Raw genomic sequence first — 23,804 nt, 5'->3', positions numbered from 1 at the left:
TGTTTTGTATCAGATTAATGTTTGAAAAAGAATAATTTTTCAAAAATCGTTTCACAAGTAGGGTTCTCAAAATGTACCAAATTGCCGGACCACTAATTCCTCTGAAATCTTTTAACAAAAAGTTTAAAACTAAACAGAAAATCTTTATTTCTCAATTTGTCTGAAATCGAAGATTTTTGTGTAAAAGTGAAAGTTTTATTACAATCAAAAAAGGGGAAACTGAAGAATTTCAGCCTCATTCTCAGTTTTATAGAATCGCGGGAAGAATTTGTGTTCGAAAAGCACTGCAAAAGATCAGGAAACCTTCAACTAGTGATTATGACTTATGGGAAGCGATCAATTTCAGATACAGCATCTAGACAAATAAATTCAATCTTTAATTCTCTTGATATTTTTCCTGAAAAATAGTGGAAATGTCTGTATACAGAGGGTGAAAACACATTTTGTCCTGATAACTGAACCGAGTAGTTTGATTCCGTGTGACCACATCGAATGGTTTCTGTGATAAGAAACAAATATAAACACAAATCAGAATGGATATTAAAGTGTCAATCAGGAAGCAGATGAGTTTCTGAAGACGTTGATTTGGCGAAGAAGAAGGCAGAAGAAGAAGAAGCTGATGATGTCATGATCTCCAGCGGCCATCGTGTTCATCGTAACAGTTACTCTATTAGTTTGATTTTGACGAAAACTAAAGAACATTTTGAAACGAATTAGACAAAAAGACTATCGGTCAGAAGACTGTCAGAAAATATACAAGAAGCAGAAGAACCGAGGTCATTTAATTACTTCTTTTCTGACCAGAAGGTCATAAGAAGTGATAAGATGACGTTTTTGGGGAAGAAGTCTGTCTACGTCTCCGCCCCAGAAGCACTGACTGTCGGATGAAGAACAAGAAAAAGGGCGGTTGAAAAGTGGTATATAAATGGATTGAGATTGTCATTTGCTATCATCAGATCATGATTTCTACTTCACTTATTCTTGTTGTGCTTCTTTTTGCCATTCTGGCCATCGTTGATGCCCAGTGGGGATGTGAGTTTCATTACTGTAGAAATAGTTAATTCAACCTCCATATTTCAGATGGTGGACCATACGGTGGATATGGAGGTGGACCATATGGAGGATACGGTGGAGGACCATGGGGATACGGAGGTGGCTGGAGAAGAAGACACTGGGGAGGACCATGGGGAGGTGGTTACGGAGGAGGACCATATGGAGGATGGTACGGGAAGTAAATGGTGCCGTTTCACAACAACGACGAAGGATACTCTCTTTTCTACAATTGTACATTTCAAAATTGCTTTTCTTGTCATAGTATTTATTCACTCTTCGAATGAATGCATTTTTCTAAAAATTTGTGGTATTTTATTGTCATGAAATATGGATGATACTATTCTTTACAGTTTAAACATTTCCCGGAGCAAGAGAAGCTTTCAAAATCGTCTGAATTGGGTCAAACAATTAAGAAAAAACTACAAGTTGGTTAACTCGAGACGTAGTTAAATACCGAAAACCATTTCTCTGAATAGTTGAAACTATTGCGACCTATCCAGTAATCAAATTGTAATAATTTTCTTTAAAAAATCACGTTTTCGTTTCTGTGTCAGATACGCAATTCAAAGACATTAAGCCGATTCATTAGGTGATTCAATCTTATGATAGGCAATTAGATATGTTTATTAAACGAATAAACACAACATAACGATATTGGCTTATCAAAACTTAATCCTTTTCATTTCAGAAGATATCCAGGTCAAAAACCTGTTCACACACTGGCAAACTTGCTAACCTTTCTGATGTCCCACTCCGAAACAATCAATCATGGATCTATCTTTCCCCACCAGCGCGAAATGCAAAAGAGATACAGTGTTACATTCCCCCAATTTGACTCTGTTCGTTTCGATTCAGGATAGACGGAGAAAGTGTGATTCGGGAAGAAGAAAACGTCGACGATAGAAACCCGGAAAAGAAGATAATCGAGATATGGATGCGGTCTAGAAGAACACGTTCTTTCTTTTTCGCTTTTTTTGGCTTGCCAGTTTCATTCTCGCCCCAAGACCTCAATCGTTAGTTTTTCAAACGATTTTTTTGTATAGCCTATTCTTCTGAATTTCTGGGTGTGCCCTCTTCAGAAAACTATCAAGATGGTATCGGTTTTTATCTTGGTTTATACATCACTTTCCTAAATAGTTTTCTCTCTTCTTTTAATTCAAACAATTAGATTTTGAAACGGTTTTGTTTTTAATATTAGTTGAACCCTTTTTCATATCTTTCATAGGAACCGAGTTGAATTTGCTCAAAATTAGGAGTTGGCGGTTTTATAATACGGTTTACTGTATTTGAAGTTTTGACATAATGTTCTTCTGGTTACTGTACCATGTGTCAGCTCGAATATTGAGCTCATCTGAGCGGATCTAACAAATTGTAATTGATAGTTTTTTAACCTGGTCATTTGTCAACAAAGTATCAGATTTCAATACTTCGATTGATCCCACTGTAAATTGTTTCCTTTCCCCTCAAAATGTTCTTGTGCTTTGAACTCGGTCGGTATTCTCTGTTTCTGTTCAAATACTTTATTTTGATATTTCGAAAAGTGTTCAATATCGAAAGAAGAAAAACAAATGAAGTGCCAAAAAGAGAAGATACAGGTGAAGAAGAACATGTAATTGTTATTTTTGTTTTGGATTCGGATAATCTCAATTTCTCCTCTCTCCTCCTCTTTCAAATCATACAAATCGCATCGTATCCCCCTTCTATGTTCTTCTCCCGACTGATAACTCTGGTCTGTCTTTATTATTGCCGACTTGTTGCCGATTTGAAAGCGAGGGATCAATTCAAGGTCGAGCGGTCGGAAGCCGACGAAATAGTGTAGGAAAAGGAGAGGCGTAGAGATACGATTCCGACCACCGATGAAGTTAATACATTCCTCTCCATTCTCTTCAATTATATTCGTTTGGACTTAATTATATTTCATCTCCCCAACGACTACCAATCCCTCGCTTCTGAACGTTTATTCTTTTTTGGTTTGATAAGGAACTAGAGCTTTTTGGTTTTAATCTTTTCCTCTTCTTAATTTTTTGATTACTGCTAATAATTCCAAGTCCTTCTATTTCCTTGCTCTTCTAGTCTAGAAGAACTATCAACCCTAGTTTATATATTTTTGCACTCTCCCCCCTGATGACTAAATGATCTGATCTGTCGACCACTCTTCTAAATTTCAGTAATGAGCCAGCAGCAACCAAAGACCTATTTCCAAAACGTGGATACACATGACGAGTACAATGACGAAGGAGCTGCTGGCCCAGAAATGACTGGAACACTTTCCAAACAATTTCAACCGAAAAAGTACAAGGATGGAAATAAAATGTGGAATGCTGAGCAACCGGAAGAGACCTACTCATACACTCCTTTCAAGGCAGCCACGTTGAACAGAACCCCAAAACCAACGAGAGATTCAGTTCATAGTGGAACTCTTCGGCCTCCGAAAATGACTCAATCACCATTTATCTACAGTACCGATGCTCCAATGGCTGCTCCTCCATCAGCTCCAGCCACTCCAAGAATGGGTAGACGTCCTGAAAGTGCAGCTGGAACAATGACAAGAGAACAGAAGCTCACTTGGGGAAGACCACCAGCAGGTCAACATTTCCGATCTGCATCTTCAATGAGTCACGGAAGACAACCAAACCATGGAAGTGAGTTCGTTCCGATGACTGCTGCTCCACCAATGCACCATCCCATGGCTCAACGATTCCCATCATTTAATACTATTCCAAGAGGAGATCCACATCAGATGGAAGTTATGCATGCTGCCCCATTCTATCCTCATGGACCACCACAAGTTAGTTTTCTAATGACTCAAATAGTTATACCTTTACTGTTCAGGAATTCCAAATGCATTCAAGACCGGCATCTGCAGTACCGTCAATGGGCCATCCAGTTCCATTATCTCAAATGGGAGCATTTGTTCCACCAATGCTCGAACAGAAGCCGTCTCCAAGAACAGTTGCAAACCAACTTGCACAAACATCCAACTATCTCAACTGGAACATGATCAGCATTGTTTGCTGTCTCCAAGTGAGTTTAATATTTCGAGTGTCTGGTTTTATTGTCATTTTAGGTAGTCGCCTGTATTGCAATTTTCTCAGTTGGTGTTCTTCGAATTCTATACGGATCTCTTTGGGCTATTGGAATTGAGATTATCTTTGCCACCTTCGCACTATTCCCACCACTCGTTGGAATCTATTCGGTTAAGAAGTATAACTACTCCGCAGCTCTGTTTTGTTTTTCAACGAACGCTCTTCAAACTGTTTTTGCAGTTGTTCCTTTCCTTCTTGGTCGGTTTTTTTAAACACAAACTCCGTTGTCACAAACCAGAACTTTTTCAGGTCTCTTCCCAGTTTTCCCATACATATTCCCAAAAGTTGACGAAAAGTTGATTATCTCAGAAACTGAGCCAGTTCTTACTGACTTGGTTCTCAGTTTTCTTGTCATTCTTGATACGATTTTGGCCTTCTACATGGCAGTCCTTGGATGCAGAGCAGGTGGATCCCTGATGAGTTCGGTCGATGAGATCAAACTCCAAAAAAATATGAAGGAGGCCTTTGAGAATGGACATGATGGTTTCCCATTCAAAAACATCTAACAACGTCACTTCGATCCTAAAAATCTTCATTCACACATTTTATTAACTAGACAATAAAAAGATAATAAAAAGTTTTAAATTTCCATTATTGTTCAAAACGCCATGCTGACTCTTGACCCATTGAGATTATTTACATGCGAGTTATGAGGTGCGATATCAGAAGACTTGACTCGAAAGATATCACGACAAATGTGATTTCTTATCTGAAGAAAAGTAATTGTCACAGAAAACGGTCGTTTTGAACTCACAGGTTTGCTCAGTCCATACAAAAGCCACGGGTGCATGATTGTAAATAAATCACTGATTAAAGGAAGAACGTAGGTGTGGAAAAAACTGTAGAAGGATGCCTTTGGATAGCTGCTCAAAATGAATGATATGATAGCTCCAGCTGCCAATACTGTAGATGTTACTGATATGAGATAGAAGAAATTGGTTTCTAGAAGCACATTTTTTGGGATAATAAGATCGCCTAGGAAGAAACTAGCCCATTTTCGATTTGAGTTCTTTCGAAGCTCTCAGCAATAAAACCAAGCTTGTGATGTTACACGCGAATGCACAGCATGTACATACGATTTGGAAAGCGATCAACGGAGTAAAGAGGATGCTTGTGGGCTGAAATCAATATTCATGGATTGATATGGCATACTAGACTACTTACCAGATCACATGATAGAACAAATGTACCGTCGGATCTGTTCCCGAAAGTACAATCACTAAAGAATAGTTTTCCAGTGCTGATAAATGGAGAAAAATAAACTACGAATATGAGTAGAAATGAGTAGTTTCGCCACCAAGGTTCAAAACGCAAATGATCCCAGAGAATGGTCAAACGGTTGATCGAGATGATTGTTGTGATGGCGTACTGTACATATGACATGTGGTACATCATACAGTACAGGAAATTGGCAATAATATTATCATTGAGTGAAATGTACAAAGGGGACAGAAGACAATCCTGACAGGTTACTGATGACAATTTCAGAGTAACGAAAGTGACACAAGTAGTCAGCAAGTTCATGGAGAAGTCAAGAATGTACCACACAAAAAACGATGATTTCAGTTTTGCCCAATACTTTATTATGACATAAACAGTACAGAAATACAGTACAAGGGAAGGTATAGAGTAAGAAAGAGCAAAGAGAAACAACCACATGTTGACCTGAGAAGGAAGTAGTGGATAATAAAAAAAAACTAATGAGATCAATTTAAGAGGAGGAGTTCATTAGATAAGAGTATGAGTACATGGTCCCCGGTGGCACAGAAAACACAGATTTTGTGTTCCAGGAGAAAGTTGAGTTAGTAGAAGTAGTCTAGGAGACCGAAGCTGCAGCCACTCTGCTAACTGACTGGGGGATCAGACAAGTACAACAGTTGCCTCCGCAGATAATGAAAAAGACACGTTTTCGAACCTGAAACAGTTTTTATACATGGTAATATCCCTTCAACAGTATTCTCTTGAAAAACGTTGTTTTGAAGTTCTAGATTAGTATAAGGAAGTTTTAGTACAATCTTATTTGTTTATTCAGATCTATTTTTTAGTTCTTGTGGTTGTTACAATTAAAAAAAACCCGTCTCGGAAGAATCCGATGGAACATCTTTGGAGTTAAGATGATGTGAGTCTCAAGAAAATGTGGCTCCAGGTGAAACATTCCAAAACTAATATTTTTCTTAAACTCTCCTTCAAGTGCAGTAACCTACTACTTGACACAAAATTATCAGCCTGCCCAAATAAAAAAAAATTATCAGCCTGCCCAAAAAAAGATCGTTGCACTTTTTTGTCCCTGAATGAAATTTCTAGGCTTTTCGCACCTTTTCATAAAATTGCTTATTGCTCATTAGTAGCTAACTTTGATATTTTTCTGGTTTCCAAAATATATTACATCATCTAATGAGTAGACACATCCCAGAGTCTCCAGCCTACGTTAGCAATCCAGCAGGGATCTTTTTACTTTTATTATTTCTCAATTTTCTAATATTTCCTGATTGACAACTCACCGGTTCAGAGAACAAGAGAAGCGCATATGGTTGAATCAGGGACAGAGCATCACTGACAAAAGGGAGAGCTAGATTGGTGAACTTGAACAATTCAGTGCCTGGTGTGGCATTTCTCATGGCTAAAGTCAATAGGGTTCCCGAAATTTGAACAATACTCGACACAAGAGAGACGAAGCAGAATTGAACTTCTGGAAAAATACATGCGGTTTAAAAATCTGTTGAGGTAGAATAGAGCTACCTAGATTTCTTGGTTTGAATGGGAGAAGGTGAAACTTCACAAAAGTCACAATGTTGGCAATAAAAGTGATCGGTGAGCAGACACACATGAAGATGAATAGTTTGGAGAAGAGAGCAAAGCTTGACTGAAATTACACTTTTTGATTTTCAAAAAAAAACAAAATTAACATACAGATTCACTCTGCAAGTAGTAGCTATTTGCAGAAAAGTTGTATTTATAGAAGGCTTCGTTCAGGAACACGTCATAAGTTACAAGAAGTGGTCCTATCAAAACAATACTCATCACAACCGTACTGTATCGTCTCCACCGCTGAAACAAAGAAGTTTTGAAAACAGTTTTTATGGACGCTGGATACCTTTTCAAAATATTCCGCATTCAGTATTATGGTCATTCGGTTAAGAGCTACTACCGTAGTTGTTGAATATTGCACAAAAGCCATGTGGAATTGCATTGCAAATTGAAATTGAAGCATTACGGTGGTTTCATTTTGACTGTCATAATGACTAGACAGGTAACTGTTCAAATTGGTGATATTTGGTATTCTGATTGTTATAAGGGTGTTGTAAAATGTGAAGATGTTCATGATAAACTCAAAAATGTAGAAATGATAAAACGATGATTTTACAGTTTTCCATTTGCAACATATGATCGCTACAGATAGAAAATACACAATTATGGAAGGAATTTCGTAGAAGAGAGCGATAAGGAAGCTCATCATGCCCCTAAAAGAATGAATGAATGAATGAGTGAGACTCCGAGTGAAGCGATGACAAACTTCCAGCGTCGTTGTCTGGGAAGGTCCCCCAGGGGGAAACTGGCAAGAAACTGATTAAGGATTTCAGACCACCCGCACTGTAAATCAATGGGTGTAGTGAATAAACAGACATAAGAAGTTCCTGAATGTGAGAATAATGGAAATGTAGTTTTCAGAGAATAAATTAAAAGGATGCGCGTGCATCCCACCTTCTGACACAATAGATGAGGCAACAGCTCAGTAGAATATATAAATCCATCTTCAGGAATATGTCATTCACATGTGTGATCAACCTTGCAGGATTGATGTTCCCTTATTGAAAGAGTTCTCAGATAAGCATCGTTGATAATGTGCACACATTTTGTGCATTTTCAATACTGAAAACGTTCCCAAGAACTAGCTGACATTATTTTATTCTGATTCTCACAGTCCTTTGCTTTTTCACAAGACATTTTCGAGTGGATTTTCAGGAACAGGAAAAGTCTGAAAACATTCCTTGTCTGAAATATTTATTTATTTTACAATGGGTCTTTTGATTGTTGACTTCTCAAAAATTTGGTTCCTTGAGCTTTATGTACCACAATACACTGCTAATTTGTTTGTGTGGATATCCTCGAGCTAGACGTATTATGTACTTTTATTTAATCAAATCGACTAGACAGGCATGATGATAAATGTTCTCATCCGAAGCAGTGCGTCACATCCAAAAGTGCGTCTGGATTAACTTCAATTGGTGGTAGATCGTACTTGGAATATTGACTTTTGAGGTTTTTTAAATCCAAATATAGATTTTATTTCGTTTTTGCTCTGGAAACCGAAAATTTGGAAAATTTTACATACTAAGAATTTACAGATTGACTGAAGCAAACTAATAACCAAGGTTGTACTAAAGAAAGTCCATCACTGGCATACGGTAGAATCATTCCAAGAATTAGAAACATTTCAGGCGATGTAGATAAAAACATGAGAGCAATTGTGATAAAAGTTCCAGCTATTTGAACACAACATGTGATAGACATTATAACAAGGAAATTGGATTCAGCCTTCTTCCTTTGAATACTTAAACTTCTTAGAAATATAACACTCGCCGTATTGCATATGACACACAGTACAGTTGTGAGGAACATAAATGGAATCAGAATTGCGTAGATGTCCCCGGCTGGCTAGAATTCGTTTTGTAGAAAAAACAACGAGTAAAAACAAACCACAGCAGGCGCCACCAGAGAAAATGAATCGTCTTCTAGAAGAACAATTTCAACTTCATGGTTAAAAACGATATGAGTACTCAGAAAAGGAAGAAAGTAGATCAAAAGAATGACAATCCAGGTGTGTTTCTTCCAAAGCTAAAAAGATGTTAGTTAGGAAGATCTTGGTTTTTTATGATTTTACCGGCTCAAAAAAGTTGAAGTTAAGGAGAACAGACAATCGATTCAAAGAGACCAAAGCACTGATTGAATATTGTACATAAGCCATATGGGTAGCCATAGTTCCAATGAACTTCAAAGATATGTAGTTACCTAAAACTTCCCCTAAACCCGGTTTCATTGAAAAATCTTACCAATATTTTTGTAAAAAGGAGCCATTAAGCAATCATAACATGTTACACTGTTCAATCTCATTGTGAAGAAACCAATTGTATATGTGAAAAGATTCATAACTCCGTCATAAAAATAAATATTGAAAAAGGAGGAATCAAACGTTTTCTTTTTAGTTTTGATAACATAAAATGTTAGAAAATAAAGAATAACAGACGGAAATCCATAGCAAACGGATGCTAAAAAAAATATAAACGGGGTAGACATTTTCAGCAAAACGAACCCAGTCGAAATGGATTCCAGTCAAAAAAATAACTGTGGGAAGATAAATTATTATAGGTAAAATGCACGTCAGACTGTGAGAGTTTTTCAGAAGACAGAACATATTCATGCATAAACTTATTAGTGCTCATCGAATCAAATATAAATTAACGAGGAAGTTATCAAAACAAGCTGAAATGATTTTGAATCAGTCCCTGGAATTGTTTTTACCTGAACATTCAGTTCAGACCCAATGTTAATTAGTTGGTGGTGGACCGCACTTGGAATATTGAGCTTTCAATATTCTGGAACCCAAATATAGATTTTATTTCGTTCCTCATCTGAAACACGAAAATCTGAAACACACGTTACATACTGATAAGTTACAGATTTTGAAGCACTGCTAATTTGTTTGTGTGGATATCCTCGAGCTAGACGTATTATGTACTTTTATGTAATCAAATCGACTAGACAGGCATGATGATAAATGTTCTCATCCGAAGCAGTGCGTCACATCCAAAATTGCGTCTGGATTAACTTCAATTGGTGGTAGATCGTACTTGGAATATTGACACTTGAGGTTTTTTAAATCCACATATAGATTTTATTTCGTTTTTCATCTGGAAACCGAAAATTTGGAAATGTTACATACTAAGAATTTACAGATTGACTGAAGCAAACTAATAACCAAGGTTGTACTAAAGAAAGTCCATCACTTGCATACGGTAGAATCATTCCAAAAATTAAAAACATTTTGGGTGATTCTGATGATAAAATAAGAGCAATTGTGATAAAAGTTCCAGCTATAGACATTATAACATGATAGACATTATAACAAGGAAATTGGATTCAGCCTTCTTCCTTTGAATACTTAAACTTCTTAGAAATATCACACTCGCCGCATTGCAAATGACACACAATAACGTCGTGAAAAACATATACGGAATCAGAACTGCATATATTTTATCGACTGGCTGAAATCCTTCTTGTTAAATGTTTTTATACATCTTTCCGAGAAAATATGAGTCGGTTTTTGCTCGCTGAAGCTAAACATCATTTCATGTGAATGAAAATAGAAAGTTTCTGGAATTTAAAGACACACCAAACCAGGCGCCAACACTGAAAATGAGTCGTCTTTTTCAACATAAACAATATATACATCGTAGTCATAAACGATATGAGTATTTAAAAAAGGAACACAATAGATTAAAAGAATCATGACCCATAAGAACTTGTTCCAAATCTGTAATCCATTATCATGGGAAAACTGTAATTATTCTCGTCTTTACCGGTTCAAATATGTTGAAACTCAGAAGGACTGACAATCGATTAAACGAAATCAACGCACTGATTGAGTATTGCACATAAGCCATATGATAAAACATAGTTAATACAAACTTCAAAGATATATAGCCGGCTAAAAATTTTGTCTAAAAGTCGATTTGATTAGGATATCTAACCTATGCTTCTGTAGAAAGGAGCCATCAAACAATCGAAGCATGTTATACTGTCTAATCTCAATGTAAAAAAGCCAAGAGTATAAGTGAACAGGTTCATAATCCCATCATAAATGTATATATGGAAAAAAGATGAGTCAAACGTTTTTTTGTTAGTTTTGATAACATAAATAGTTAGGATATAAAGAGCAACTGACGGAACGCCGTAAAAAACAGATGCTATGAAAGATATAACCGCAGCAGACATTTTTTACGAAATGCAATTTATTTTAGGTCGAATAAATAACTGCTGGAGAAAGAGCCTTTTGTGCCTTGAGGCACGTGACACTTTCAGAATATCTTAGCAGATATTGTCTAGTCAAGCACAAACTTGCTTGATTAGTAGAACGAACCGAATCGGATAACAAACTTTTGGGGCTGTATGGTTCAATTTGTAAAAGATTCTGATCTGGAAAAGTTTGTTTCTTAATATCTAGCAGTGATACTCACTGCAGTGCTGAAACACATCAAAAGCCATGGTTGGACCAGAGACCATCCATCGCTAGTGAATGGGGTAATTAGAGAAAATTTCATGAGCAAAGGAGACACTTCTAGAATAGCCAAGGGTATTGTAATCATGGTACCAACCAATTGAAAAATACAAGTTAAAAAACACACTAGCGATGTTGAACATAATGGTAATAGCCATTGTGATAACCATGAATGGGATTAAGACCGAAAATATGTCCAAGACAGGCTGGAATGACCGAATCGATTACAAACATCTCTCAAGACTACCATACCATTTGTGAAGAAACCAGGGAGTACTGATCTACATTTTCTAAACATGTTGTTTCTGCTTGGTAATGAAACACCACATTCGTATTGAGAAACGGAGAAAAGTAGATTGCAATAATCAAAATCCATATGTATTTTTTCCCTAACTACAAAATGTTATTGCATAAAATGTGAGTTTCATAAACCTACGGGTTCAAAAATATGCGATTTGTGGAGAACTGTTAAACGATTCAAAGACACGAACATGGTTATAAGATACTGTACGTAGGCCATATGATACATCATTGCCAGAACAAAGTTCAGGGAGATGAAATTTCCTAAAAATTGGGAAGCTATAATTACGACAACCGTTTCTGAGTTAAAGGACCAATATTTTTGTAAAATGGTGCCAAAAAACAATCACAACAAGTGGTACTTGTGAGGCGTAGTGTGAAAAATCCGAGAATATAAGTGAAAATATTCATGAATCCATCGAATATGTATAGGTTAAAGAAAGAAGAACCGAACGATTTTTTTGTTTTTAATAATGATGAAAATAGTTAAAAAGTATAGTAAAACTGATGGAATACCATTAATAATGGATAGAACTACAGTGATCGACGAGTAAGACATGAATAACAATTCTGTGGAAAATGAAGTTTCAGAATCTCTTATAGCTGGATTATCTTTTTTCTCACACAATGACCTTTATGTAAACTTTTCTGTGAAGAAAACAACAAAAAAGGAACAGAAAAGAAAACCATTCCGGAAAATCAAATTTTCTTTGGCTGATGATCAAACTTTTAAACGTTGGCACGCTGTGTCAGGAAGCCTGGCCGAAAAACGCGCCTCAGCGAACCCCAAAATCTCGCTTAATTCGCTGCCGAGTCTCGCTGGCTGAGGATCAAAGTTTTAAACGATGAGCGAAAAAGAGCGCGCATTGATTTGATCTATTGATAATAAATAGATCAAATCTGCGTCCACTTCAAAATTATAAAGTTTCTTCTGGCACAGGGTTTTGTTCAACTAGCTATGCAATATATAGAAAAAGGGGCGTGACCGTAGCCAAATTGATGGCTGAGGATCAAACGTTTGATCCTCAGCCATCGATATGTGTCTGCGTCTCTTCACCTAAATGTTCTGCGTCTCTTCACCGAAACGAGATCTCTCGTTTTAGGGGAGAATTTTTTCATTTTGAAAATTTGAAAAAGCTTCGCCCCGCCCCCTTATCAATATAGCGCACTTGCATAGCTAGTTGAACAAAACCCTGTGTTCTGGCCTACGAGTTCGCTGGGGCGCATTTCCCGGCCAGGCTTCCTGACACACCGTGCGTTGGGCGAAAAAATCGCAAGTTGCAATGCGTTGATTAAAAATATATTTATAGGTCAAATCCACGTCAACTTTTAGATTATTAAATTTCGTTTGGCCTAAAAGTTATCTGGGGCGCGATTTTCGACCCGATGGTTTGAAAAACCGTGGACATTCCATGTTTTGCAAACTCTTTCTTTGTCAGCAACTTTGTTCATATTTTGTTCATATTTTACATTTTGTATTTGTATTGTATCTGCCCATTTATTGATCTTGAGCTCACCCTGGGGATGAGGTTGAAAAATTGAAGCCCGTGGGCTTCTATCAGTAAAAATTGTATTCAAAAAAAATGAAAAATGGCTGATTATGTGAATAAAACATTTTGAAACTTACAATTAGTTTTGATTTTTTTTTTCGTCAGTATCTGTTTTATTGAGACCTGGAAACCACAGAAAGCCCTATTTTCAAAATTTGCCACCGGAAAATTTTTTCAAATACCCTGAAACACCTGAAAACTCTCGCACATCCCTGCTTTAGACATAGGAATTTCGCCGGAACATTCTTAAATTTTCAACCCCAATTATCAAGTCCATCACTGGCTCTTGTTAATGTTTTTCAGATGTCCCATCATTGTCCTTTCCGTTTCGTTCGGTTTTAATTTCATTTTCTCGGTCCAACGCCTTCGAACATCGAACTTTTGAAACGTCATCCGAAGACATCATAATAATTGTGATTTGAATTTCTATCACTTAAATTTGAATTCGAAAAACTACGCAACTCATCAAAACGAAAAACTGTAAAATTTATCAATTTTTTACAAAAAAAGAGTAGCGAACAAAAGTTCTGATTTGGTCTGACTGTTCAGGTCGCAAGAAAAATCACACGGGGTTGAGATCATTTGAATGCCATGAGAGGAAAAATATGAAGCTTGAAAAGATCAAAGATGAAAAGATAAAAAATTTCATGGGAGAAAAAGTCCAGAGGTCGGATTCAATTGGTGACCGACCGAACAATCACAACACTTCCATTCTTGGTTGACGGAATCCCCATCATCTCCTTCATTTTTTTTCGCATCTGGAAATTTGAAGTTATTAGATAGAAAGCTTAAAAAAAAAGCTCACCAATGTACTGAAAGCACACAGGAGCCATGGTTGAACGAGGGTAAGACTATCGCTGACAAATGGAAGAATCGATGCAAGGAACCCAGAGATAGGATTATTAGCCCACATAACACGGATGACACTGAGAAAGCATCCGAGGAATTGAACGAAACATGTGATGACAGTGATGAAGATGAAATTAGTCTCTACATGGTTTCTTTTCTGACTTTTCAGTTGTCGGAGGGTTACAAAACTATGAACATTGACACCAACTGACATCAGAGTGATAATAACCATTGCAGGAATGAGATACTCAAAATTGTCACTGATAGGCTGAAAATTTAGACTGATATTGGCCTCAGAGGTTGAGAACAGTACCATAGGAGTAACTAATGCGTAACTTTCTGTTTCATTTTTATACTGTATGACAGTTTTATAATAGAAGCAACGATGAGTATCCATGAAAGGTACAGCGAATACAATGAATCCGATGAGCCACGTGAATCGCTTCCAGAGCTTAAAAGAAAAAAAGGATCTCCTGAATATTTTGAACAGAAATACCGGTTCAAAGAACTTATAGTTCCAGAGAACAGTCATCCGGTTGAAGGATATCAAGGCGGTTGTAGAGTACTGTACATATGCCATATGGTAGCTCATGGCGGTCAAGAAGTTCATTGGGAAATAGTCCGCTGAAATGAGGTCATAATGATTACTCATTCTCTTATTTGGACTCGAAGCAAAAATGAATTTAGGTTTCTATTATTGTTCGAATGTTATTAAGTTAGCCTCACTTTCTTTTTTGGTAATGTCTTTATATTTTCCAGGAAAATGCAGTTCTACTTACCAGCATTTTTGTATAAGAACGCAGTTCCGCAATTTTCGCAGGTGACACTGTTTAAGCGCATCATGTAAAATCCAACAGTATACGTGAATAGGTTCATTAATGAATCGTAGAGATATAAAACAAAGAACGAAGAGTTGAATGTACTACCGTACTTGAAAATGACTGTCATGGTTAGACAGTACAGGATAATAGATGGGAGAGAGTAGCATATGGATAAATAGAACACCACTTTAGCAGACAACATTTTGAGGCAACTGAAAGAAGCTCGAGAAGTTCTGAGATTCCGATTCGAATGAAGTCTTCAAAGAGGCCACGCCCACTTTTGAAGTCTGCTTATGGGTGAGTACCCTAATAGTGAGAAGAAAGCTGCGTTTCGAAGGAATTAGACAGAGCAAAAAGGACCTATACGGAAACAACAATTATCCGAATGATATGGAACGGAAAATTATTAGGTTTGTGGTAAGTATTCTTTGGAGACAGCCATACAACTGACGGCAACTGGAATAGATCACAGCACGCTTCAGAGACGTTCGAGGGAACTTTGTCTTCCTGTAAAACCTGAAAACATAATGAGATCATAGTTAACTTGTGTATATAGTTTCAAAGTGGGTGGGATTTCCAAAAACGAATAAAATGGTAAGGAACTATTGCGTAAGAGCTCAATATTTAGTGCGAAAGTTTTCTCAGGTTTAGACTGATCAGTTTGTTTTGCAATCATTTCTAATGAACTAACTCTATGGATTATGTCAATGTTACGGAACTAGAAATTGATGTTTGAAAAAATTAAAAGTGCATTAGAAAACTATACAAGTGATAAAAGTTACAAAATTCACTGGAAACCAGACGACCTTATATTTGAAATTAACCTTATCTAGAGTATAGTATGCAGACGATGTTTGAACTTGTCAGAATATTGACGCCAGCTAAACTTATTCATGGGGAACTTTTGACCATGGTATAAGGAAAGACGAAAACAAGGAAAAAATAGAATACATGATCATCTACTTTGGAACTGATTATCTCGAAAATAGGGAACTAGCTGGATAATGTTGTAATGATCCAAATATCAGACCAGAGTAGCTTTATCTTACGGGAAGTGCTGCAAATGCAATTAAACGCGAAAAACCGTAATACTACAGTAATATTAGCGTTGGTCTCGACGCGAATGGTTTGAGATTTTGAGTCGCTACTCAGCGATGCCTATATTCCATAGGAAAAATCATGTAAAAATTATTTCGAAAGACGTTCCGGAAAAAACACAGTGAATTCTTCGTCTTTTGCTATACTGGTTGAGCAATTCGCTGACAAGACCTTTCACTAAATAAGACTGACTTCACCACACATTACAACAACAAACAATAAGCAAATAAAAAAATGTAAAATTTATTGAGTATGAAATGACGGAAAGGAAGGAATATAAGATCTTTTTAAATGAATCATGAGTCTCGGAGGGAAAAATAATAGTCAGAAGTCTATGGGTATCAATCAGTTGAGTGTGGATCTGGGAATGACGACCGATTTGACTTGTGGCTGATTCTTCCGATAAATGAGCTCAGTGATCTTTTCGCGAACCTGGAAGACGTCATAGACGATTCGAAATAGACGGTCTAGAAAATAGCTTACTACATGACTGATGCAGATTAGCAACCATGGTTGAATCAGACTCAAGCCGTCGCTGATGAATGGAATGAAGGAGGCAAGTTTGACTGCTGCAGGAGTTCCAGAATACTTCACTCTGATGAAGCTGAGGGAAGTACCACAAAGCTGAACTGCACAAGTGATACATGTGATGATGATGAAGTTGGTTTCCGCTTTGTTCTTGATTTGGGTTTTGAGATTTCTGATAATGAACACACTGACAATATTGACAACCACAGATATCACTGTGAATGCTACCATGAATGGAATACAAACAGAGAAGACATCATTGATTGGCTGAAATTATTAAAAATAGGTTAAGTCGTTTCGAAAAGCAGAAACCATTTCCGATGTGATCGAGTAAGTGTCAGAAGTTGGCAGATATTCCAGTTTGATATCGTAATTTAAAACCACACGGGTATTAATGAACGGTAGACAGAAAATCAGGAGGATCGCTATCCAGGTGTACTTTTGCCAAATCTGCAATCCTAATTAATTACTGGTATCAATTCGATTTTTCTACCGGTTCGAAAAGAGTGTATTTGACAATAACAGTCAGACGATTCAACGAAACGAGAGTGGTAACTGCATATTGTACATAAGCCATGTGGAAATTCATTAACATGAAAATATCCATTAGGAAAGTGTTACCTGGAATAATTTACTGATAATTAGCAATCTGAAAATGAACTTACCGATGCTTCTATAGAATGACCCAAGAAGACAATCATGGCATGCAATACCGGGAAGTCGAGTTTTAAAGTAATTGTTGAAATAGGTGAGAAGATTCAGTGCTCCATCAAACAAGTACAGTCGGAAAAACGAAGAACTGAAGGTTTTTCCGTAACGAAAGATGATGAAGAATGTAAGCATGTAGATAACAAAAGATGGGATCCCATACGACAGATATACACAAAATAGTTCTCCAGCCGACAACATCTCGAGAGTTGAAATCATGAACTCTTGCAGAAATCAATTTTTCCAAAAACTGGATTTCTAAAATGCTATGAGAAATAAAATCGGCTAAAAGAAAAAAAAGAGAAAGATTGCAAATCCTAACTTGCAGTCCAGACTTTAATCTTAAACCTTTCGACCTTTTTCGTCGAGGTGAGAATAAAACTTTTCGTACTGGAAACACAAACTCGAAATCTATTTCGAACCCATAATTAGGGAAAGAGAAATTGAAAAATGTGTAGTGAATGAATAATAAGTCTCCTAGACGCCTCCCCGGGGAGGCGTCTGAGTAATCATCATTCTGAGAAAACTGCTAATTGTCATGATAACAGAGAGAAAGAGAGAGCTCAAACCACCAAATTGCAGAATCATTCCCGAAAGATCTCAGAAAAATGGTGAGACAGTCCAAAAAGATCAATTCCGTAGTTAATAATAAAGTAGGCATCAAGTGAGTAATATACCTAATTAGTCGAAACGTATGGTATGGAAAATATGCAAAAGTGACGTTTTCTGAGTTTGCACTCCTATAGGAAGGAAGATTTTTGAGTTCACAAAGATCTTAATCGAAGGGACCTAGAAGACATAATGATCATCAGAATCTAAACACTGTTGGGCTCAGAATTGAAGAGCAAATATCATTAAGCTTCCTAAAACTGTACAGGCATACAAATAAACATATTCGAAGGTGCACAAGTTATAAAATTTTTTTAAGAATAAAATATTTTCAAATTTCCTATTTCAGCACAATCAGGAGAAAAGTCGAAAGCATTTCAACATTCACTACTTCGTCAAAACGTCTAGATTATATAAAATATGACGTCAAGCGTCTTTTGGATCATCTCTGCTCTTACAACTGGCCCAGGCAGCTATCTTTCTTCTCCACCTTTGATTCGAAACTTGCCCATTTCTCCGCCATTTTCAACGAGCTCATAGTCCTCTACACCCCAACCGTCCGTGCTCGTCGTCCAACCTTCTCGTGTAGAAAACCCAAGATTTTCAGGTTCATCCAACGTCGCAACCCGTCCCTCCCTAGACCCCAGCTCAAACTGCTTGTTCGGCGACAGCTCAATCGAGTTGAGAGGACCCGTGCAAAGGAGGAGCTTTCTATTATAAACAACAAGAACCCCAAAGAACTCTTCCAATTCGTTAAATCATACACTGATCGCCTATCCCAGTTCTCTATGCTAACCACCCTTCATTGCCGCACCCTTCTAGATCTTCGTACCTATCACAAAATTGTTATAAACTCATACCATTTTCCCTCTGTGCCGTCCTACATTCTTCCCAGCCATTCTAACAGAGCCCCGTATTTGTTCAAAATCAACGGTCAATACTTTGACTGCTTCCTTCACAGAAACTGAAAGGCATATTACATCTCTGAAAGACTTTTCTGGTGAAAAAACGAAGAGGAGATTCTAGTTTATTGGCAAGTGTGGCATTAGATGGATGGGAAAGTGCACAACCGTATTCGAGGACCGGTCTAATGTAGGTGTCGAAGAGACGGAAATATAAACAAGGGTTTTTCGATTGGAACGTTTTCAGTATTTGCCGGGACTTGAGTTTAGCAGAGTAGGCAATAAGATTGATGTGTTTGTCGAATTGAAGTTGATCATCAACCAGTATACCTAGGTCCTTGAATGAGCGATGCGGAGTAATGGGGGAACCCTTAATAAAATAAACTGTCTTAGGATTGCGTTTACCATAATGCATAACGGCCGTCTTATTTTCGGCTGTTTTGAGTCTCCAGATGTCACACCAGTTCTCAACGATTTCGATACTTTTCTGCATATCCAATGGGTCAGAACCGGTTATTTTCAGGTCATCGGCGAACGCTGTGACATGAACATTGGGAGGAAACTGGCCGAGTAAGTCGTTAATGTAGATCAGAACCAAAAAGGGGCCAGTGGCACTTCCTTGGGGGACTCCGGATTTGACAACAATCTCGCTGGTTGACAATAGGCCATTAACCTTGACTTTGGATGACCGGTTGCTTAGAAAGGACTCGAACCAATCGTAGCATCGTTCATCAATACCTAGTCGCCTCATTTTGAGCAGCAAGAGATTGTGTGGGACAGTGTCGAATGCCTTGCGAAAATTGAAGTAAATAACATCTACGAATTGTTGCTTATTTGCTAAGGTTTTCTGTATTCTGGAAGTGGACTCAAGAACGGCTAGAACACAGGATCGCTTACTGACGAATCCGTACTGATTCGGAGAAATACTCGGACCGATAACCCGTTTTAGCTCTTCAAGGACTAATCTTTCGAAGAGCCTGGAAAGTGCATGAGTGAGCGTTATGGGTCTTTAGTTATTAGCGTCATATTTGGATCCCTTCTTGAATATTGGACTAACAACCGAGTGCTTCCAGATCTCAGGAAATTTGGCGGAGGAGAAGGATTCTTGGAAGATGAGCGAAAGAGGGATGGTTATCGCATCACTGCACTTTTTGATTACAAGGAAGTTGATAAAATCCGGGGAGAAACCGACTTTAGAGGGTAGAGAACCGATGTGCTTTGCAATATTTAGAGGAGAGAAATCAGGACAGACGGCAAAGGGAGCGATAGCAGGGAGGGCGGAGAAAGGAGAGCTAGGGGGCGAGAAGGCCTCTTGGAAGACGGAAGAAAGTTCGTTGGCTAGTTCTGAAGCGTCTGTGGATAAGGTGCTATTGACCAGGAGAGAAATGGGACAGTACGGGAGACGGAGTCTAGATTTAACGAAATGGAAGAGTTCTTTGGGGTTCTTGTTGTTTATAATAGAAAGCTCCTCCCTTATTCATGCATGCATGCGAAAAAACGAGAAAATTGGTTGTTACCATTTGACATCGATAAATTCCACCGGAGCTCTCGCCGCTTTGTTGGGTCCTGACACGCTGAAACATTACTGTAGGACAAGTCTCCATCTGCCACTGATCATGTGCTCTCGTACGGGTTTAAAGGAGGGCAGACAGCAAAAATTTCGGGGAAAATTTCAGGGAATGTGTATTTTGCCGTCGCGGTGTTAGCACCTAAAGCGCGCAATCCCACGCGCAAACATTTTTATTTTTTTATTTCCCGACTTTATTTTTTTCAATTTTTAACGACTTCAAACATTAAAAAAGCTCTTTTTTCTTATTTATTATAAAACCCATATAAAAGTGAATTTTTTATGTAAATTTAAAGTTCTATCGACCGATTATTTTTCCAGTCGCCGGTGTTTTTTATAGGCATGCGAAAAAAACTATTTTCTCTTCGATAACCGTTTCTTCACTGTTCCTATTTATCTCATTACTTCTCGTTATTACTCTAGGAATAAAAAACTGTTTTATGACTGGGGTTTTCAGAGACGTCTCCATTTTTACTGCTTCCTTCACCTTCCGACGACCAGCCCTGCACGAGGATTGTTTTAATTATGTGGTTTTTCTTTCAATTGTTATGTCTCTTTTTAAAAATTAATTGTAGTTTTTTTTCATAATTTATTTGTTAACATAATGAAACACGTTTCTTCATTTTCAACTGATTTTGATACCTCGGAGCGAGGCCTCGGCGGCACGCTGGTAGCCCTTCAGAAATTCCGAGTTCAAAAAGTTCAATCCGAAGGAAACAAGGGAAGAAAAAAGTAAAAACACCAGCAGGGATTGAACCTCTGACCTCCTGAATACTAGCCTAGAGCGTACCCACTACACTACGCGTGTACGAGGCGACCATCGCGTTTTTCACATTATGAAGCGACGCCGCAGCAGCAAGCTAGTGAAGAAATTAGGGCGACAAAAAAGAGCATTTTTTCGTCCTTGAAGTGTTTTTTTCAGGTTTTTAAGTACATAGCTATATTTATACTTCAGAGTTATATCTTTTGACTAAAAATGAAATTTTTCAAATTTTTGATGTCTACCCTCCTTTAAACTGATTTTTTTTGCTAAAAGTCCGGAATGAGAAAATGAAGATATCGAAATAGATTTTAACAGACTATGTGAAAAGGGAAAGGGGCCCAGACTTGCATTAAGTACTCGGCTCAAAGCCTTTAAAGTTAAAAATTTTTTTTGGCCTACGAGTTTGCTGGGGCGCTTTTTCTGACCCGCTTCCTGGGACCCAAGTGAGTCCTCCAAAACTTCCTGGAATTCATATAAAATTTTACCACAAATCTCGATAACAGAGAAGAAAGTTATGGAAAATTACAAATTTTAGGAGGTTAGGAAGCAAAAATTTTAAAAAATGAAAATATAATGGAAGATGATCCAATTTAAACCAGGTTAGTAGATCAGTTTACAGACTGAGCGCTAAAAAGCTCCGAGAAATTAGAAACTCCCCTGGTCGTCCAGTTGTCCTTCTCTTGCCCACCTCTTGTCCTCCCCTTCTCCTTCTAATGCCCCGCTCTTGCCCATCCCTGACTCAAAATTTTGATTAATCGGAAATTCAAATTTTTCCATTTTTGAATAGTACCTTGAGGCAAATAGAAGTCTAGAAACTTTTTTCATGGAATTTTTTTTTGAAATACTGTATTTTTGAATACTCCATTCTAATCCCTCTATTATAGCTCTTGTCCTGTTCTTGCCCTGCTCTTGTCCTGTTCTTGCCCTGCTCTTGCCCTGCTCTTGCCCTGTTCTTGCCCTGCTCTTGCCCTGCTCTTGCCCTGCTCTTGCCCTGCTCTTGCCCTGCTCTTGCCCTGCTCTTGCCCTGCTCTTGCCCTGCTCTTGCCCTACTCTTGTCCTGCTCTTGCCCCTGCTCTTGCCCTGCTCTTGCCCTGTTCTTGCCCTGCTCTTGTCCTGTTCTTGCCCTGCTCTTGTCCTGTTCTTGCCCACCTCTCGTCCTGCTCTCTTTCTAATGCCCACCTCTCGTCCTCATATTGTCCTTCTCTTTCCATCCTCTTTTCGTTCAATTGCTCAAATTTGGTATTTCTCGATAATTTAAAATTCCTCCTTTGGAAAAAATTTCAGATTTTTTGAATTTCTGAATACCCTATTCTAATCCCTTTATTGTATTATATTGACCTGATTGATTGACAAGGTGAAGAGGGAACTGGGTGAAGACTTGCCTCGAGTAAACATATTTTCCCTGGAGGTCAATTGTTGGCTCGCGTCGCGATCGCGTAGCGTGCGCTGTCCACCCCCGCGAATGTCCTTGCAAATTGTCCTCCTTCGGTCTATTTTCATTTTTTGGAGTTTTGGGACAAACGGAAATGCTTCAAGACCTCAGAAACATTCCTTGCCCTGCTCACGCCAACCTTGATTTTTATTTTGTTTTACCCCTTTATGCTCTTCTCTCCCTGCCTCCGATCAATCCAGTTCCATGTCCCAAAATTAGAAACATTTCCAGATACACATTTGGAGGACCGAGAAGTTTGGATCGGATTAAACAAACGATGGATCCAGGAACAAAATAATATAAATAATTTGAAAGATAAGTTTAAATATGGTTTTTGTGTTCTAACATTTGATTTGAGTTCCAGAAACAGCGAACGGAATTCAACCCGGAACGACGAAAATTTTCAACAGGAAATGAAAATCAAATTTCCGAGGCTTTTTTTGAAACTCCAGATGAACAGAAACCATTGATGGATTGTCAAATAAATTGAATTAGAAACAAACACCAATGAGGATCGATGAAACAGGAGAGATCAAACGACCTAGAAGAAGGTGGGTCTAAAATTTTCAACAATTCTTCTGACTAGACCCTCTGCCCGCAGCGTACTATCCTTGCAGCTCTAGGTCCCCCAATGCTATTCTTCAAATTTTATGTGTTTTTAATGTTTGATATTTTTCAGAAATCATCGAAATCATCAACAACGCTGGACCAATGATCAATGATGTTTGAGCCGAGTACTTAATGCAAGTCTGGGCCCCTTTCCCTTTTCACATAGTCAGTTAAAATCTATTTCGATATCTTCATTTTCTCGATTCCGGACTTTTAGCAACAAAAATCAGTTTAAACCCGTACGAGAGCACATGATCAGTGGCAGATGGAGACTTGTCCTACAGTAATGTTTCAGCGTGTCAGGACCCAACAAAGCGGCGAGAGCTCCGGTGGAATTTATCGATGTCAAATGGTAACAACCAATTTTCTCGTTTTTTCGCATGCATGCATGAATATGCTTGAGAAACACAAAGATAAAAAAGTTTGTCAATAATTTCATTACAGAAACTGAATCATTAAATCTCAAATGTTAAGCTCAAAGCGGATCTTAAAGATTAAGCTGTAATGACATTATGGGGTTATTCAGGGAGTCGAGTCGGCAAAAAAGGAAAAAAAAACTCCGCGAAGACTCGGAGAGTGTTCCAATCTGGTTGAAACTTTGGGGAAAACTGGGGAAAACTAGAGGAAACATTTTGCCAAAGTTTGGGGTCAAC

General features: G+C 37.9%; 7 protein-coding genes across 7 annotated transcripts; 2 read left to right on the top strand and 5 right to left on the bottom strand.

The window, feature by feature from the left end:
* Positions 1–959: 959 nt before the first annotated feature.
* Positions 960–1,235, top strand: CBG23118 (the record flags this gene model as incomplete). Its single annotated transcript, XM_002636408.1, has 2 exons — positions 960–1,032; positions 1,081–1,235. 2 exons carry the CDS (start codon positions 960–962, stop codon positions 1,233–1,235), a joined length of 228 nt encoding a protein of 75 aa, XP_002636454.1.
* A 1,988-nt stretch (positions 1,236–3,223) lies between these two features.
* Positions 3,224–4,645, top strand: CBG23119 (the record flags this gene model as incomplete). The annotated part of the gene is made up of 4 exons (XM_002636409.1): positions 3,224–3,841; positions 3,886–4,077; positions 4,121–4,337; positions 4,389–4,645. The coding sequence occupies 4 exons, from the start codon at positions 3,224–3,226 to the stop codon at positions 4,643–4,645; spliced, it is 1,284 nt and encodes a 427-aa protein (XP_002636455.1).
* A 480-nt stretch (positions 4,646–5,125) lies between these two features.
* On the bottom strand, positions 5,126–5,663 carry CBG27065 (the record flags this gene model as incomplete). Its single annotated transcript, XM_045237549.1, has 2 exons — positions 5,126–5,257; positions 5,304–5,663. 2 exons carry the CDS (start codon positions 5,661–5,663, stop codon positions 5,126–5,128), a joined length of 492 nt encoding a protein of 163 aa, XP_045100616.1.
* Positions 5,664–5,955: 292 nt separating this feature from the next.
* CBG23120 lies at positions 5,956–9,117 on the bottom strand (the record flags this gene model as incomplete). The annotated part of the gene is made up of 5 exons (XM_002636410.1): positions 5,956–6,054; positions 6,641–6,828; positions 6,879–7,002; positions 7,050–7,187; positions 9,022–9,117. 5 exons carry the CDS (start codon positions 9,115–9,117, stop codon positions 5,956–5,958), a joined length of 645 nt encoding a protein of 214 aa, XP_002636456.1.
* A 222-nt stretch (positions 9,118–9,339) lies between these two features.
* CBG23121 lies at positions 9,340–11,944 on the bottom strand (the record flags this gene model as incomplete). Its single annotated transcript, XM_002636411.1, has 8 exons — positions 9,340–9,406; positions 10,248–10,402; positions 10,531–10,671; positions 10,718–10,858; positions 11,173–11,333; positions 11,543–11,621; positions 11,668–11,808; positions 11,852–11,944. 8 exons carry the CDS (start codon positions 11,942–11,944, stop codon positions 9,340–9,342), a joined length of 978 nt encoding a protein of 325 aa, XP_002636457.1.
* A 1,995-nt stretch (positions 11,945–13,939) lies between these two features.
* On the bottom strand, positions 13,940–15,137 carry Cbr-srg-41 (the record flags this gene model as incomplete). The annotated part of the gene is made up of 5 exons (XM_002636412.2): positions 13,940–14,023; positions 14,071–14,382; positions 14,428–14,565; positions 14,611–14,738; positions 14,894–15,137. 5 exons carry the CDS (start codon positions 15,135–15,137, stop codon positions 13,940–13,942), a joined length of 906 nt encoding a protein of 301 aa, XP_002636458.2.
* Positions 15,138–16,378: 1,241 nt separating this feature from the next.
* On the bottom strand, positions 16,379–17,470 carry Cbr-srg-40 (the record flags this gene model as incomplete). The annotated part of the gene is made up of 4 exons (XM_045237548.1): positions 16,379–16,465; positions 16,517–16,828; positions 17,055–17,182; positions 17,227–17,470. 4 exons carry the CDS (start codon positions 17,468–17,470, stop codon positions 16,379–16,381), a joined length of 771 nt encoding a protein of 256 aa, XP_045097829.1.
* Between the last annotated feature and the right edge of the window lie 6,334 nt (positions 17,471–23,804).

Source organism: Caenorhabditis briggsae (genome assembly GCF_000004555.2).
Source record: "Caenorhabditis briggsae complete genome, chrV, whole genome shotgun sequence".
Classification (NCBI taxonomy): domain Eukaryota; kingdom Metazoa; phylum Nematoda; class Chromadorea; order Rhabditida; family Rhabditidae; genus Caenorhabditis; species Caenorhabditis briggsae.
The sequence above is the reverse complement of the archived record's forward strand: the minus strand, read 5'-3'. Positions and strand labels throughout refer to the sequence as shown.